Raw genomic sequence first — 15,135 nt, forward strand, 5'->3', positions numbered from 1 at the left:
GACACTTCTGGCAATAAAAGAAATAACCAATATAAAATCAGAATATTAATTAAAATGAGAAAAATTATTACATATACCCTGCTCAAGTGGGTGACATCCCTGCCTAAAATAGTGGGGCTGGAATTAAATCATCTTTAAGGTCCCTTCCAACCCAAACCATTTTATAATACATTTTTAATCCATTCCTAGACACTTGTGGAACTCAGAGTAAGACTCAAGGACTCACTTTTAAATGTACTCTTATCATTTAACCCAGTTCCATCCATATAATGACCAGGGGAATACTGCAGGAACGAGGTTTCTGTTACAGGGAAAGTCATGAAAATGATTATATTCATTAAAATGCTCCGAAAATGTCGAGTTTATCATCTTTGCTACAGAACAGAGCAAGCTGATCATAAATTATTTATGATGTGTAACAGTTTAATGGAGTATAAAATAGCTTTTTTTCTTCTCCTGAGTAGTACAAGCCCTGATTTTTTTTGTTGTCAGCTCCACACTCGGCGATGTGCTCGACCCATTTACAGCTGTGACATGCAACAATTTGTAAAATTGTTCTATAGAAACTCTAACTTAAAGGAACGACTTACACAACCTATTTATTACTCTCTTAAAGTGCTATCACAGCATCCTGCCAAGAGCACAGCATGAAATTCCAGGAACGCACAGGCAGCTCACCCAGAGATTTAGGGAAGCCCTTGCATGAGAACCTGCACCACAACGCCAAAACCCCTCTGTGGGAAGGGGCTCTAAGATCCATTCCCTGTAGCCACATCCATAATTAATCCAGCAGGACATGCTCCAATCCCAAGGAATGTAGAAATGAGTAGAAATTTGTGATTACTCACAGGACCAAAGCGATTTTAAGGCCAATGAGCTAAAAATTAACAGAACTATGGAGTGTACAATACATCCCAAAGGAAAAAGAGAGCCCAGTGTAAAACCCCTGACTCCCACCAATTCTTCACAAATGATTACAGAGAATAAATACATTCTGACAGAGAATCCTCAAATGGTTTGGGTTGAAGGGACTTTTGGCAGGGACACCTTCCACTGTCCAGGCTGATCCAAGCCCTGTCCAGCCTGGCCTTGGACACTTCCAGGGATCCAGGGGCAGCCACAGCTTCTCTGGGCACCCTGTGCCAGGGCCTCTCCACTCTCATCACATAAAATTTCTTCCTTCTATCCAATCTCAATCCATTCTCTTTCAGTTTCAAACCACTGCTCCTTGTCCTGTCACACAGGATGTTTCTGATTTATAATCCGCAGCTTTTGTGTGCCATGGATGTGGGGCCATGATAATATTTTTATCTTTTGAGTGAAAATCACCTCAGCTGTAAGTTGTCTACACAAGAAGACAACCAGAACCCTTCAAGCCAGACAGGCATTTACAGAGACACGGACACTTCTTCAGGAAAATCCATTTCATCATAAAATTCACATCTGGAACAGCTCTGATTGCATTCTGAAAGCACCAGTTTTTCTTTAATATTAAAGAGATCTGCAGGTGTAAAGTTCTGGCACAGCTGACTACACCTGTAACCATCTGAAATGTAGGCAGGGAAAACACTCCTCTGTTTGCCAATGACTGTGCAGGGATACTTTGGATTAAAGCTTTACAGCCAGGCCACTACAGAGAAAAAATCGAAATACTCAACTTTTAAGGCAGCATGAACTGGAGATTCCCCTGATCAGTTCTGTTCCTCCTTTGCGTAATTAACGTCACACCCTTGGAACCAAACATGAACAGTAAAACTGATTTTAAAACCCCCTCTCTTCCTTCCAATTTATGATCAGGCTTGCACTGAAAACTACTGGGAAAATAGTTGTCTCCTTACTGTTCCACTGGTACAAAAACCTTGTGTCATCCTCTCCATAAAATACAATTACTTTCCATTCATTTTCCACTCCACAGACCCTCCAGCTACAGTTCCAGAAGCAGGAGAGAGAGTTAAAGATGCTCCACACTTCATCTCCACCTTTTCTGAGGGCCTAAGCCAAATTCATTTCATCAATGTCAAAAGGAGAGAAAACCTTTCACTATAATAAATAGAATTTCAATTTCTTCTGCTGAGAAGTTTCAGCATTCATGTAGTTTCCAAGGAATCTGGTTACTACCAGGAGAGAGGTGCCCACCATGACAGTTTTGGGGCACTTCCTCCTTTTACCACCAATAAAGTCAAATTGAACTTCACCATTTCCATAAGATCCTGGGGAAAAATAAAATAAAATAAAAAAAATTTTAAAAAATAAAATAAAATAAAATAAGGGAGCCCAGAGACCTCCAGAGCTCTGTAGAACACACAAAGTCCTCCCAGGAATGCAGGGATTATAGGGAATTCTGCCTGCAATTATTCCTTCCAGCTCTGGAACACTGCAGCATCAGGCAATAGAGGCCAAGAGGACAAAGAACTCCCAGGCATCAGAGAGAAGAGGCAGAAGTTTGTCCTGAAAATATGGACAGAAGGATGTTGTGGTTCTTCCATAAGGAGAGGAAGAAAAGGGAGAGAGTTGGAGAAAAAGAAAGCAAAAATGAAGAACTGGGATGACCAAGGGCAGGAGGGCACCTCCAGGAGCTGGCAGAGATGGAATGCAGCAGATTCAAGAAAAAAGGGGAGGTACTGGGAAAAGTTTAGACAGAAACATGCCCCAAAAAAACAATTTAAGATCAGAATCTGTGAAAGAAGTAGCCACATTTAAAAAGAAGAATTAAAACTCAGATATGATCCCACACAAAACCAGGACTGATTCACAATTCCCAACTGTCAAAACTACTTTTTGTTCTCAGGACAACTTGGAAAGCTTCAAGAATGTCTGGGGTTTGCCTAGCAGTTCACATGGCATAGAGTTATATCACTCTCCCCAATATCTAAAACATGATATGAACTTATCTGGACTTTGGAAAGATGAAGAGAAGGAAAATCTGATTTTAAAACAGATAAAAATCAGTGAAGCAAGTGACACCAAAACAACAAAACATGACAAAATCATGGTTTCAGGAGTCATTTTATCTGGTATTTCTTTGCTGGTGAACTTCAGTTCTGAACTCTGTGTTTATGTAATCTTTAAATCTCACTTATCACCTTTACCCATCCTCAGGCACCAGACTGTCAGCACTCTGAACAGATAATTACACACAGTTTTTTCCATGATATTCCACATCCAACTCACCACCCTCACAGGGAAAAATATTTTCCTAATACCTCATCTAAACCCATTCTCTGTCAGTGGGAAGCCATCCCCTCTTGGCCTGTCACTCCAGGCTCTTTTCCAAAGACCCTCTCCATCTTTCTTGTCGGCCCCTTTCAGGACCTGGAAGGCCACAATTAGGTGACCCCAAAGCTTCCCTTCTCCAGTCTGAACAATCCCAATTCTCCCGGCCTTTCCTCATGGAAGAGCTGCTCCATCCCTCTGATCAACTCGCTGGACCTTGGCCTTGATGAACCTCAGGAGATTCCACTTCTGGACCTTGTCCAGTCCCCTCTGGATGGCCCCATCCTGCAGGAATGTCCCTGCACCCTCAGCCTGGTGTCACCTGCAGATGTGCTGAGGGTGAATATCCCTTTATTTTCCTCAAGGTCAAGTCTGTTCATAGAAAAATTTAAAGTTAGCTTTTCAGACCTATCAAAGGTTGCTATTTTTGTGCTGTGCATTCCCTCACTCGCAGGTAGTGGGTTCAAAGAATGATTTGCTCAAGTTCAGTATCTTCTTCCTACATCATTGCTTTGAAAAGGAACAACTACAAGGGTTTGGGGTTTTTTTCTCATGCTTCAAACAGGCTGATAAAAATGAGCAGGAAAATTAAAATATTCCATGAGTTACTACGATGTAAAACAAAGACCAGCTGACCTCTTTATCTGAGCACTTCTGAGATGTCCCCTTATGAAGGCAGAAATAACCCCCACTAATTATCCTTCCTTCCAGAGCATTACAAGGAAACCTGACAGTTATCCCATAGAAGTATTTCCTCACACCAAAATATTAAGTACATGAAGCCATTGCTGTGAGTCTGCTGGCACGACTTGAATATTTGAGATATTGGAATATTTCAGTTGTTTTACACACTGAAAATGACTGGTTATTGCTGCACACAATAACTCTCTTCCCTCCCAGAAGATTTCCAAGCAGCTTTCTGGCTCTGAAGGCAGAAACCACCCAGAAAAAGGGTGCAGAAGTCCCTCACTGGGTTCTTCACAGGCCTAAAGACATAAATAAAGTTTGAAAGTCAACCTGTAACCTCCAAATGACTTTAATTATTTTAATTCACACTCACACTCTTCATGCTACATACTCCAACACTTCGCTCAGCCCAAAACACTCACCTGCACCTCAGACTCCTTTCTCAAAGTCATGGCTTTTTGCCTTTATGGATTTTAAATACCCTGATTTTGGAATGCAAGTGTTCAAGGTGTGTTAATGACTCGGAATTGTGACAGCTGCTGCAGAAACAAGCCCTTGGCTCCAGCACAGCCCCATTAACCATCCATCAGAAACTACTCTGGATTTGCTCATTTATTACTCCTGCATGGCCCAAGGGGGGAAAAGGGGGAACAGCAAGACTTTCTTCCTCTGAAGCAAAATCATAAACCACTTACTTATCTTAATGTCATGATTCCCACTGTTTATCTGCATGATAATTAGGAAAATGAGAAGTAATGAAGTTTATTTATTTATTTATAAGCGTGATTTGAATTCAAATATCTCTAAAAAAAGACACTGCAGTATCTTACTGTTATCAGAGGGGTGGATTTTCCAAACTCAACTAAGTTACTAAAAGTAACAAGACAAGAAATATTATCACTCTCTTTTGCCTCAGCTCCCCCAAATTTATGGTGACAAACTTCACCTGTGTGAAAGTTCTGCTTTCAAAATTAAAAGTTTTGTTGGCTACTTGTTGAAATCAGGTATTGTGCGAAATGGAAGGTGCCTCCTTGTCCTTAAATCTTTATATTATTTACACAAAGCAAAGTTTATTTTTGTTCTCCATTCAGATTCCCCAAACACCCAGCTGTACACACAAACACTGTCAGCATCAGGTCCTGGCAGGAGGTTGAACTGCCAGCTCCAAAGCCCCCTGCACTTTGCAGGGCTGAGGTGACTCGCTGTGCAAATAAAGACCCTCAGCCTTCAGAAGACTGGGCTATCAGGAGAATAATTCTTCTTACTCAACTAAGAAGGTGTTTTAACATCCCCAGTTTATTAACCCTCACATTAAACTCTTCCTTTCTTTAAAAAATGGAGGCAGGGTAGTTTTTTGTACAGGCACATTGTGGTACAGCTACCACAGAACAAATCATATGAAAAACACTTGATAGGACTGAAAAATTTCTTTACATTTATATAAAACCCCCCCCAAACCTACACACTTCACCATGACATTCCACTTTTTTCCTCATCCTCTCCCTGAAATATCCTTTTCAATTGACTGGAGTACACCTGCTTTAGATGTAATGGCACCTATTGCTACAGCACTTGAGCACATCAACATATTCCAGACAGCCACTGATATGAAAAGATACTAAAAACATATTTTAAAAACCCTTAAAATTACATTAAAAACTCAAAATTACATTTAAAAATGACTTCTCTGAGGCTCTTCTCCAAGCTGAGCAAACCAAGCGACCTCAGCCACTTCTGCAAACAGCAGTAAAACAAACTGCCTGATTTCCATCCCCTCTGTCCACCAAAACACGTAAATCTGGTAATTCAACCCAAAATGAGGATAACCAGAGCACTCGAAAGGAGCCACAAGTGAATAGATCCCTACCCAAAATCAGCTTAATCTCAGAGCAAAGAAATATTGAATAAAAGCCAGCCTAAGAGAGACCCAGGCGATTGTTTTGTTGAGTGGAGGAGCCTTGCCTGCGTCGTGCTTCGAGCCTCGTGTCAAATGAACACGTTTTAATCCCTTGCATGTATTTGTAGCATGTCACGTACAAGGACAAGCCTTGACAAGGCTTTGATTTGGTTTTTGTTGTGTCACACAGCTGGCAGGGTGTACATGCTCCAAAGGCCCACAAGTAATCAAAAGGAGCCTGTGCTGGAATATTTATATGCCGGCATCGCGCTCCAAGAACGGTATTTAAAACATGTTTTCCGTGCTACCTCCAGGGCAGAAACAAGACTGCTCCCTGAAAGAGGGAAGGTGTGTGGAAAAAGGGATTATTATCCTTACTTTTTGCCCATGCATGACAAGGAATGATGATATTCATTTGGGGAGATAGCACGGCAATTTTGTTACCATTCAATAAAAAGGGAGTAGCACGAACAAATTGGTTAATGAATGAGGGAGGAGAGAGCAGAGTATTATGCAGTGAATCTATAAAAATGAACTCAATTTGAATTCAACCCAAAGAACAAATTGATGGAGCAGCAGGCTTTGTAAAGCACTAGATCTTCATGTGAATGCCGAAATAACACAGTGATTAATTTTGCTTCAGTCAAATATCTTGGGGTTTGCTATATAAGAATTAAAAAATAACATGCTTTAAATGCTTCTCGACTATCAAAACACATTCACCATTCAAAAAGAAATCTTAAAGAGAATAAATGCTCCTTCTCTGTACTTTGCTTGCCTTCAAAATTCTCATTTTACCGTGTTTTTCCTGTCTGTCAAACTTTGACACGGAGGAAAAAAAAAAGCCATTAACTGTTACATACAAGAATTATAAAAAAAAATACATCTATAACATGTTGCCAAGTGAAAAGCTGAAGGAAGGAGAAAATTATTTCTATTGTTCCAGTGAAACAAATATTCTGAATGTCAGCATGGACGTTGCAAAGGGAGACAGAAGAGAGACCCGGGTAAAGGCAACTTCTGGTTCCCAGGCCCTTCATGGCAATTTCAGAGAGGAAATAAAACATTTATTTACCATTTTATGTGACAAATCACACTGGGATTCCAACCCCAGCACCGAGGGTACCACCACCCACAAGCCATTTTAAATTCTTTCTACTGTTTACCTCTATCAAGGTAGGGGGGAAACTGTTCACTTATTAATTTTAGACATCAAATGGGTTTCACTTCTTCAAGGCCAGGTAAGAAAATCACTTATGATTTCACATATGTGATAGGCAGCCCCTTTTCTTACTGGCGGGAAAAAAAAACAAACCCAACTTTATTTGCTCAGCAAGAGCTTCTTGCTCATGTGGTAGTTTCACATCATTTGTTTAAGATCCCATAAAAGACCTACCCCAAACACCTTAATTTCTATCCCAAACCCTTCAGTGCTGCAGTAGAAATGCCAAAAAAAAAAGAGGGAGAGAAAGAAGGAATGTGTGCCAGGAGAGACATAAACCAAAGGAGCAATATTCTGTTTATTCCAAGGAAAATTGAGTGCAGTCAGTGCAGGGGAGTTGTGTATATTCCAAATATCAATGTCTTGCTGATTGTATCCCACTTCCTTCTCTAAAAAACAACCAGACCTCTTTACCCAAAACCAAACACACAGAAAAAGATAGATCCCATCCTCAGTATCCCAAAATACCTTCTTCCTCCTGTCTTCTATGACAGGAACGACCAAATCCAGGTTCCTCTTGCCTACAGCAAAAAGAGTTTTTGCTGCAACAGAACTGCTACTTCTAAGCCACAAAAACATCACAAAAATAACCATGTACATAGGCCTAAATAAGATTTTATGAGTGAAACTCCCCAAACCTCCACTTTCAACGAGGTTTCATGAAACATTTCTGCTTTGTAAATCATAAAACTGAGGAACGAGAGACAAAACAACTGTCAGTAGATTTAATTTTGTACCATGTGCTTCCCAAACCTTAAATCTCATGGTCTAAATGAGCCTTTAGTATTTTTACTGCCATAAATTGTGAATTACAGTCTCTGCTCGTGCTGGTACTTCTCTAAAAGCCCTCCCTGCACCAAGCAATCCTGTTTAGCCTCAGGAGTAGTAGTTTACCTCAAATTATTTCAGAATCATCTAAAAAGATTCATTTTTCTATTAAAATGATGAATGAGCTAAATGAGGTATGTAATAAATACCGCAGGTTTGTAAACAGACTTTTCTCCTGAGAACTAATGCCTTAACTCATTTAGTGATTCTTCCCCCTGGTATTTCCTAGTGAAGTCATCCTGAAAATATGGTTTGTCCAGGTCTGGTTGGGAAGAGCAGGAAGGGTCAGGATTTAATCTGTTTATGGAAAATAGGGAATGTCCTCTTGACAACATTAATGAATTGAGGACAGGAGAAATAAAGGCAGCCCCAAAGAGGAGGTCATTGCCCAGCACTGACTGGGACCAGTCACCCCAGGATGATGGGGAAAACACCAAACCAGTTCAGGCACAGAGGAGCAAAAGACTCCATTTTATCAACCTGTATTCAATTACGACAACAGGTCAAATTTCCTCCTCACATAACTCAACACACTTCAGCTCTGATAGGGCCAGGAATGTATTTTGTCTATTGATTTCAGGGCTCAGAGAAGTAAAAGAACTTCACATCTCAAACAGGATTTTGCTAAGGAAAAAATCTCCAATAATCTGATTATCACAGTGACCTAAAGTGCAAAAAAAGTGCTTTTTAATACAAGGATACTTCTACCAATCAATTTTTTTTTTTTGAGCAAGGCATTTTTTGATAGAACTTCTTGTGCAGAAAATTATTTACAAAACAACGAGATTCCTCAGCACCAACAGATTCCCCCTCAAACAGGTGCTTCAATGAAAGCCTGGAACAACACACAGGGAAATAGATATAATTGCATTAGTATGGATACAGACTTCTAATGATAGCAATAATCAAATTTTAATGTTCTGGTTACAGCACATGAACAGAACAATATTTCTGTGCCTCTTCAAAGGGAAATGAGACTTTAATGTCATTGGCAGCTCAATAAAACCATTTTCTAACATGCAGGCTCCTAATGACAACTCGTTTCAGTCCAGACAGAGGAGCAAATGTGTTCACAGCAAACTCCAGGTCATTATCAGGAGATGGAAATACAACAGGTCCCCTGCACTTTGGATAACTATTGATTTTTTACTCCATATTCTCCTCATCTTACCCTGACTTTCATAGTGACTCAAGTGATGGAACATCAATAAACTATTTATGGCAAAGCCACCACATTGAAAGCCGCTTTACAAGACCGTGCCCAACTCAACTAGGCCCAATTTTTAGATTTGCAGCAAAAATCTCCAATAATTAATGTGGCAAAGAACAGCTCTATGTGATAAAATACAATAAAAGTACTGTTGGAGCCATCGTAAGGACCTGCAACTTCACCCTTTGCTGCAGAGAACCACACCAGCACCAAAATTCTTTATGGCTGGGCTGAAATCAAAGATTTGATTTATTCTGAAGCCCTCTTTCAAGAGGGATGGGCAGAAAAAAACCATCGTATCCATGCTAAGAGTGTGTGGGAAAACAAATAATTATTTTTGACCAGCTGCAGTTCTTGAGGATGACTTCAAGCACTGGATGCACTTTGGTGAAATCACACTGACATCTTTGCAAATGTCACATCTCCGGAGCAAGGAAAGCTAAAGATACAAAACCACCTTGTTTGGTGGCAGGGCCAGTTCAAGCAGTTCTCATTTTTTCCCCCCTGACAATTGCCCTCCACACACACACTGCCATTTCCCCAGTGGAGCTGCTTTTGGAGTTGTTACAAAGCAGATTGGCTGCATTTAGAAAAGGCTCCGGGATGGGTTTGTAAAGCAGATCTGCACTGACACGACAGAAAAGGAGAACTGCAGAGAAGAAAAGAAAGAAATTCTTCATCACCAAAGCACCCCTTGCACCCAGCCCTGATGTACTGGGAGCCCTGAAAACATGCCAGGAAACAGCCCTGCAGACAGGGGGGAAAGCAGAGGGGGCAAAACCCAGGATTATAGAATGGTTTGGGTTGGAAGGGATCTGAAAAATCATCTCATTCCATGGACAGGGACACCTTCCACTGTCCAATGGTGCTCTAAGCCCCATCCAGCCTGGCCTTGGACACTTCAGGGATGGGGCATCCAGAGTTTCTCTGGGAAAACTGCCAGGGCCTCCCCACCCTCATTCTTCCCAGGTCTGCTCATTTCAGGATCAAACATCCCACAGGCAGAAACGGGGAGAAGCCAGAGGAGATCCAAGACCTCCCTAGCTCTCCCCAGCACCCAGAGTCTCCCTGGCATCACTTTTCCAAGACACGACCCCAAAGCTGTGGGATAAGGAAAGCCAGGCTGTGTCCAAAACACTCCCAGGCAGTGGCATTTAAAGGATTGCTAAAGGAATCGACAGCAGCTGCCTTCATTTCTGCTGAGTTAAGCACCAACAGTTGATTCAATCCTCCCACTGACTCCACAAGGGATTTCCAGGGTTTGGATTGGGGTCTGGAAATTCAGCTCTTAACAGTAATTCTGGATTTTGCTGGTACAAATGTCAGAATCACTGCTTTGCAAACCTTGGATCGCCCCAAAATACGTTTTTGCAGGAGCTGACATGCCACCAGCCACTCGCTCGTCCCCCTGAAGTGAGGGCACTTCCTGGGACATGTCACAGCACAAAAGTAGCTCAGGTATTAACGCATCATTTCATCCTTTTTTCTTCTCATTTGTATAAAGAGCTCATTCTAACTTTTGGGATGTTAACACTACAAATTTCTTCTTTCTGAGACTATAACCATTACGGTCTTAAAAGTTGTTTAAGAACGGAAAATATGACTTCATTTTATGTCTATTTATTAAAACCTGAATTAGCACCCTTTACGAAGGAAAACTAAAATTCTTCCTTTCTCACCACAATTTCTTTTCCTTTGCACTATTTAAACAATTTAGCAGCAGCAAAGGAATTTATTTTGCTACTGACACTTCAGGAACACTTTTGTTGTTCTCCAAAAAGAGTCTGACAAATCAAATCTGGGCTACACAAAATACAAACCTGATGCAGCAGTTTACCAGAACACAGAATTACTCACAGTACCTGACAAAGGATACACAGAGATACATTTCCCTGTGGTACAGATTTTAAATTCAGCTTGGATACAGGAAATAAATGCACAGGTAGGGTAGGCAATGAAGCCAAAGAAATAAAATCTGACCAATTACAGGAAAATAAGGGAGGTGACTCATAGGATTTGCAAGGAAGGTGAGAATTACTCAATATTTTCATATTTAAGGAAACAAACAAAAGCTTCTTCCTATTTTGATATCTTACAGTAGGCACTTCAAAGAATGAAAAGCTACAGTGGCAATGGCAAATCTGCAGTGGTGATAAATTTGCACCCAAGAACCACCAGATATTTTCAAATTTCACAGATGGAAACAGGAAAATTGATCAAAACTAAGATGACAACTGCTAACTTTGATATTCTAGAGCAAGTGAAAATTAACCAGAAAAATAACTAAATAAAGCAGTTTCATAGCCATAATAAGGAATTTCTCTTGCATTTGGCTCAGGAGAAACTCATCTTGTGCTTCCCAAAAATCAGAGAGCTCACCACAGCAGGGAGAAAAAGATGCAAACCCCCAGTAATTATGCAAATAATAGTCCCCATTATAAATCTTCAGCTCCTCATTAGCTCCAGGCCACAAAACCCTTATCTCTCCCACACAATATTAAGAATCCAAGGATTTAAGGCATATAACTGAGGCTGTACCTTGGTCATAATTCCTTTCCGTTCTCCTTTGTTCCCATGTTTTACAATGACAAAATATTAAACATTTGTTTACAACACTGAAATTATTCTTGAACAATAACGTTACCACAGAGGTGGAAAAGCATTGAGAAATGGCTGGAAAAGATACCAAGACTGAGGTGGAAATGGTTCGGGTTTAAATTGGGATTTGGAAAAATAACATGAACATCAGATTTTAACTCCCTCAGCACAGATGAAGATTTGCCTATTGAAGTGATTGATTACTAAATTACCAACCCATAAACTTAAAAAACCTTGGATTTTATTCCAGATTTAAGAGGGCCCAACAAATATTTATGTTGCTGCTGACATAAGTAATTCCCATTAATTTTCATAGCAATGCTCACATAAAGTATTTAAAAGGTCATTTCCTTGTAAATACCAATTTCTTCAGTATTTACACTCAAGTATATTTAGATTTTTAAGGCATATTCCCACCTCAGAGAATAATGATTATTGTTAGAAAGAAGAGTCAATAGAGGCTCACTACAGCAAGCAAACACTCTATAGAAAAAGTTATAAATCTGTCAGATTTTTGAAATGGACTGAAATGTATAATGTCAGTTTTCTGAGGAAAACAGCCAACCATATGTTCCAATTTCCTTGTCAGGAAGGTTTGATACATCAGCTCTAATGAGAGATGATTCTTCTGAACAGAATTTTCCACTGAGCTGGTTCCCAAGTTGGAAACGATCAGCAAAACCCTTTAAAACAGGGAGATTTGACCAAAATAAAATGACACGCTGCTACCTAGTAATGAAAAAATAAAGAATTAATGAGAAGATATCTGCTTTCCTCTTCTACTAACAGGCTTGAGGAGAGAGTTGCTTGGAAAATCGGAGATTTCTGTAAAAGTCTGAGGACTTACAAAGCGCTGAGCCTTCTGCCGCTCCTCCTCCGTGGCCGCTCTCTCCCTGAGGATGGCTCGAGTCAGGTGCTCATTTGAGGAGATCCTCTCCCGTTCCAGGAGTTTGCCAAACTCATCCCGAACATACATTTGTTCTTGTTTCAACCTACACGAGATGCAGGGACATTCAGATACAGAGATTTAGATAAATTTAGGAATTTACTTTCCGAATGTGGTTTCAAAGTAGAGCAGTCACTTTAAAAGCGGTCGCAGAAATAGTTTACTCTTGGCTTTTTAAGACACAGAAATACAAATATTCACTAAAAGAATCCAGAAGTTTATTTCATATTGAAGTATCAAAATCTGAATACACAAAAGTTACAAGTCTTGCTATCACTACTCATTAAATCATATAAATTACAACTGATGCAAGAACATATATTTCTAACTAACATTTAGAGAACTCTCTTGGTTGGCTGGGTTTTTCTCTGATTTTATGGAACCATTTTTTCCAGGCAAATCCTTTTCCCACCAGCCAGCAGGCACTCAATTTCCACCTAAAAGCTTTCCTGCGCTGAGAAAGCGCCTTCCTCCCTCTAAACACACCATAAACTCAAGGACTTCATCTATTTCCCAAGCTCCAAAAAGATCGAAGAACCATAATCAACCTTTCTCCCAGCAATTTGAGAGTAGGAGAGAAAATAGTTATTGAACTTGTTGCAACAGAGTTGATAAAGGCAACTTCAGGCCCAGAAAATCCTCAATATTTATATGTCACAAGCCATAAATAGATTTGAAACCTTCAGTGGAGTACTTGAGACAAGCACACCGTGTCTCATTTTCATGGAAACGTTCCGAAATCGCTCAGTGCATAAAACTTGTGTTGTGATACCGAGCACGGAACTCAGAGCAGTAATGGAGCTATGAAACACTGGGTTTCAAATGGATTTTTTTTTGAGAGAGAGAGAGAGTGATGGAGAGGAAGCTTCAATATTCTCAGTGCATTTATCTGTTGTCAAGGGAGCTCTGGAGAACAAATCCTAATGAGTCGGGTCACTTTGTAAAAGGTACCAGCATTAGAGTACATTAGATTCTTCCCCAGGGAATACATTTAAGTGAGGTAGGGAGGAAAAAAGACAATTACAAGATGTATTACTTCTGTGCTCAGCTCCAACCCTCTGAAACGCAGCAACCAACTGGGAATCTTTATAAAAGTTTATTAAGCCGCATCTTCAATTACTCCAGCAAAAAAAAAAAAAAGAGTCAGATTATGCAGACATGGACCAAATTCCATTAAGTGATTTCCCAAGGTCCCCCAAATTATTCCAGCAGGATTGATATAACAAATCCTTCATACAATCAATGGCACAGTCAAAACATGCTGGTTGTCTTTTGGATTGGAGAAATCATGTTTTGTCTAAAAAGGAAAGAAGTGTCAAAATAGAAGTCTCAGCAGCTTTTTCTGGTGAGCAACAGAGAGAGCATTTAATGCTTCTTGAGACTGAGGGAAGATCCTTCCTCATCCTTCTTGGATTTGACCTCCTGCAAGTGGTTTTCCCTTAAAAAAGTCTCTTATTATGCTGCTGTACATAGCTGAGCAATTAAAGGATATGAAATATACTTTACATAAAGAACAGCTGAAAAATCCAGCTAAAAGTTTCCACATTATAAACCCTGAAAAATTAAAATAAAACCAAAACCAAACCTCACAAACAAACAAAAAACACCAAAAAACCCCAAAACAAAACAACCCCACAACACTCAGATGTCTACATTTAATTCTTCTTTTTATTAATTCTTCTTCACATCAAATTAGGTCTTTACACCTTCTTCTTCCTAATCTCTCATTTAAATCTAGCTCAGGACACGCAGGGCACCTCAGTCAAAGAAAACTCTACATCACCCATTTTACTGTTTGGGCTTTTCCTCCCTTCCCTTCCCTTGCAGTCTATTACAAAAGAAAACTAAACTATTTCATTATCAAATTTTATACAATTTAGGCCAAAAAGGAACTTTTTTATGCCCAAGACTGTCTTGCTCCTGGCAGCACCTTCAAGCAAAAATTTCAAGTCTTTTTTCACAACTCTCACCCTCACACCCTCACGTGTGTGACCACGATCACACAACACAACGAGTTACATTCCTAAAGCACCCACCAAACTTTCATTTAAGGCAACTTTTACTCACCAAACAAAATTCCTAAACAGTCATCTCAACTGATTGAAATTCAGCAGAGTTTTTAACAAAATAAGCAGGATTTTGAAGTAATTTTCATTTATTTGAGTTCCGTAATTGGGTGGCTTGTAGGAGCTTAATGAAACAAACACTCGGCAGATCCTGCTGATCGCAAACACTCGCCTGCATCAACCTCCAGTAGGTTTTTTTCCTTGGCATTACAAATTCATTTTTCTGGCATTCAGCATGTACTGAATAAAGGCAAACATCAGCTGGATCTACAGTAATGAATGATATTATCTAGGCCAAAAAAAAAAAAAAAAAAAATTAAAAATAAAATAGAGAGAGGCACCTCTGCAATTTGTGAGGAGTTAAACAGCACAATTTGTCACTACTCCAGGAATTCCACAGGAATTCTTCAAGTGACATTTTTAATTACAGCAGATATAAAGGCTCAAGATAACGGTTCTCATGTTTGA

At 39.9% G+C, this 15,135-nt stretch overlaps 1 protein-coding gene across 3 annotated transcripts in view; it reads right to left on the minus strand.

Annotated features, from left to right (window-relative positions):
* CHCHD3 (coiled-coil-helix-coiled-coil-helix domain containing 3) overlaps positions 1 to 15,135 on the minus strand; it is a 126,154-nt gene that overhangs the window by 79,129 nt on the left and 31,890 nt on the right. For all 3 annotated transcript variants that reach the window (XM_048301824.1, XM_048301825.1, XM_048301823.1), the window contains exon 4: positions 12,503 to 12,647. In XM_048301824.1, the coding sequence (XP_048157781.1) occupies positions 12,503 to 12,647 (145 nt within the window). The remainder of the gene's footprint in view (positions 1 to 12,502; positions 12,648 to 15,135) is intronic.

Source organism: Corvus hawaiiensis, chromosome 4 (genome assembly GCF_020740725.1).
Source record: "Corvus hawaiiensis isolate bCorHaw1 chromosome 4, bCorHaw1.pri.cur, whole genome shotgun sequence".
NCBI classification, from domain to species: Eukaryota; Metazoa; Chordata; class Aves; order Passeriformes; family Corvidae; genus Corvus; species Corvus hawaiiensis.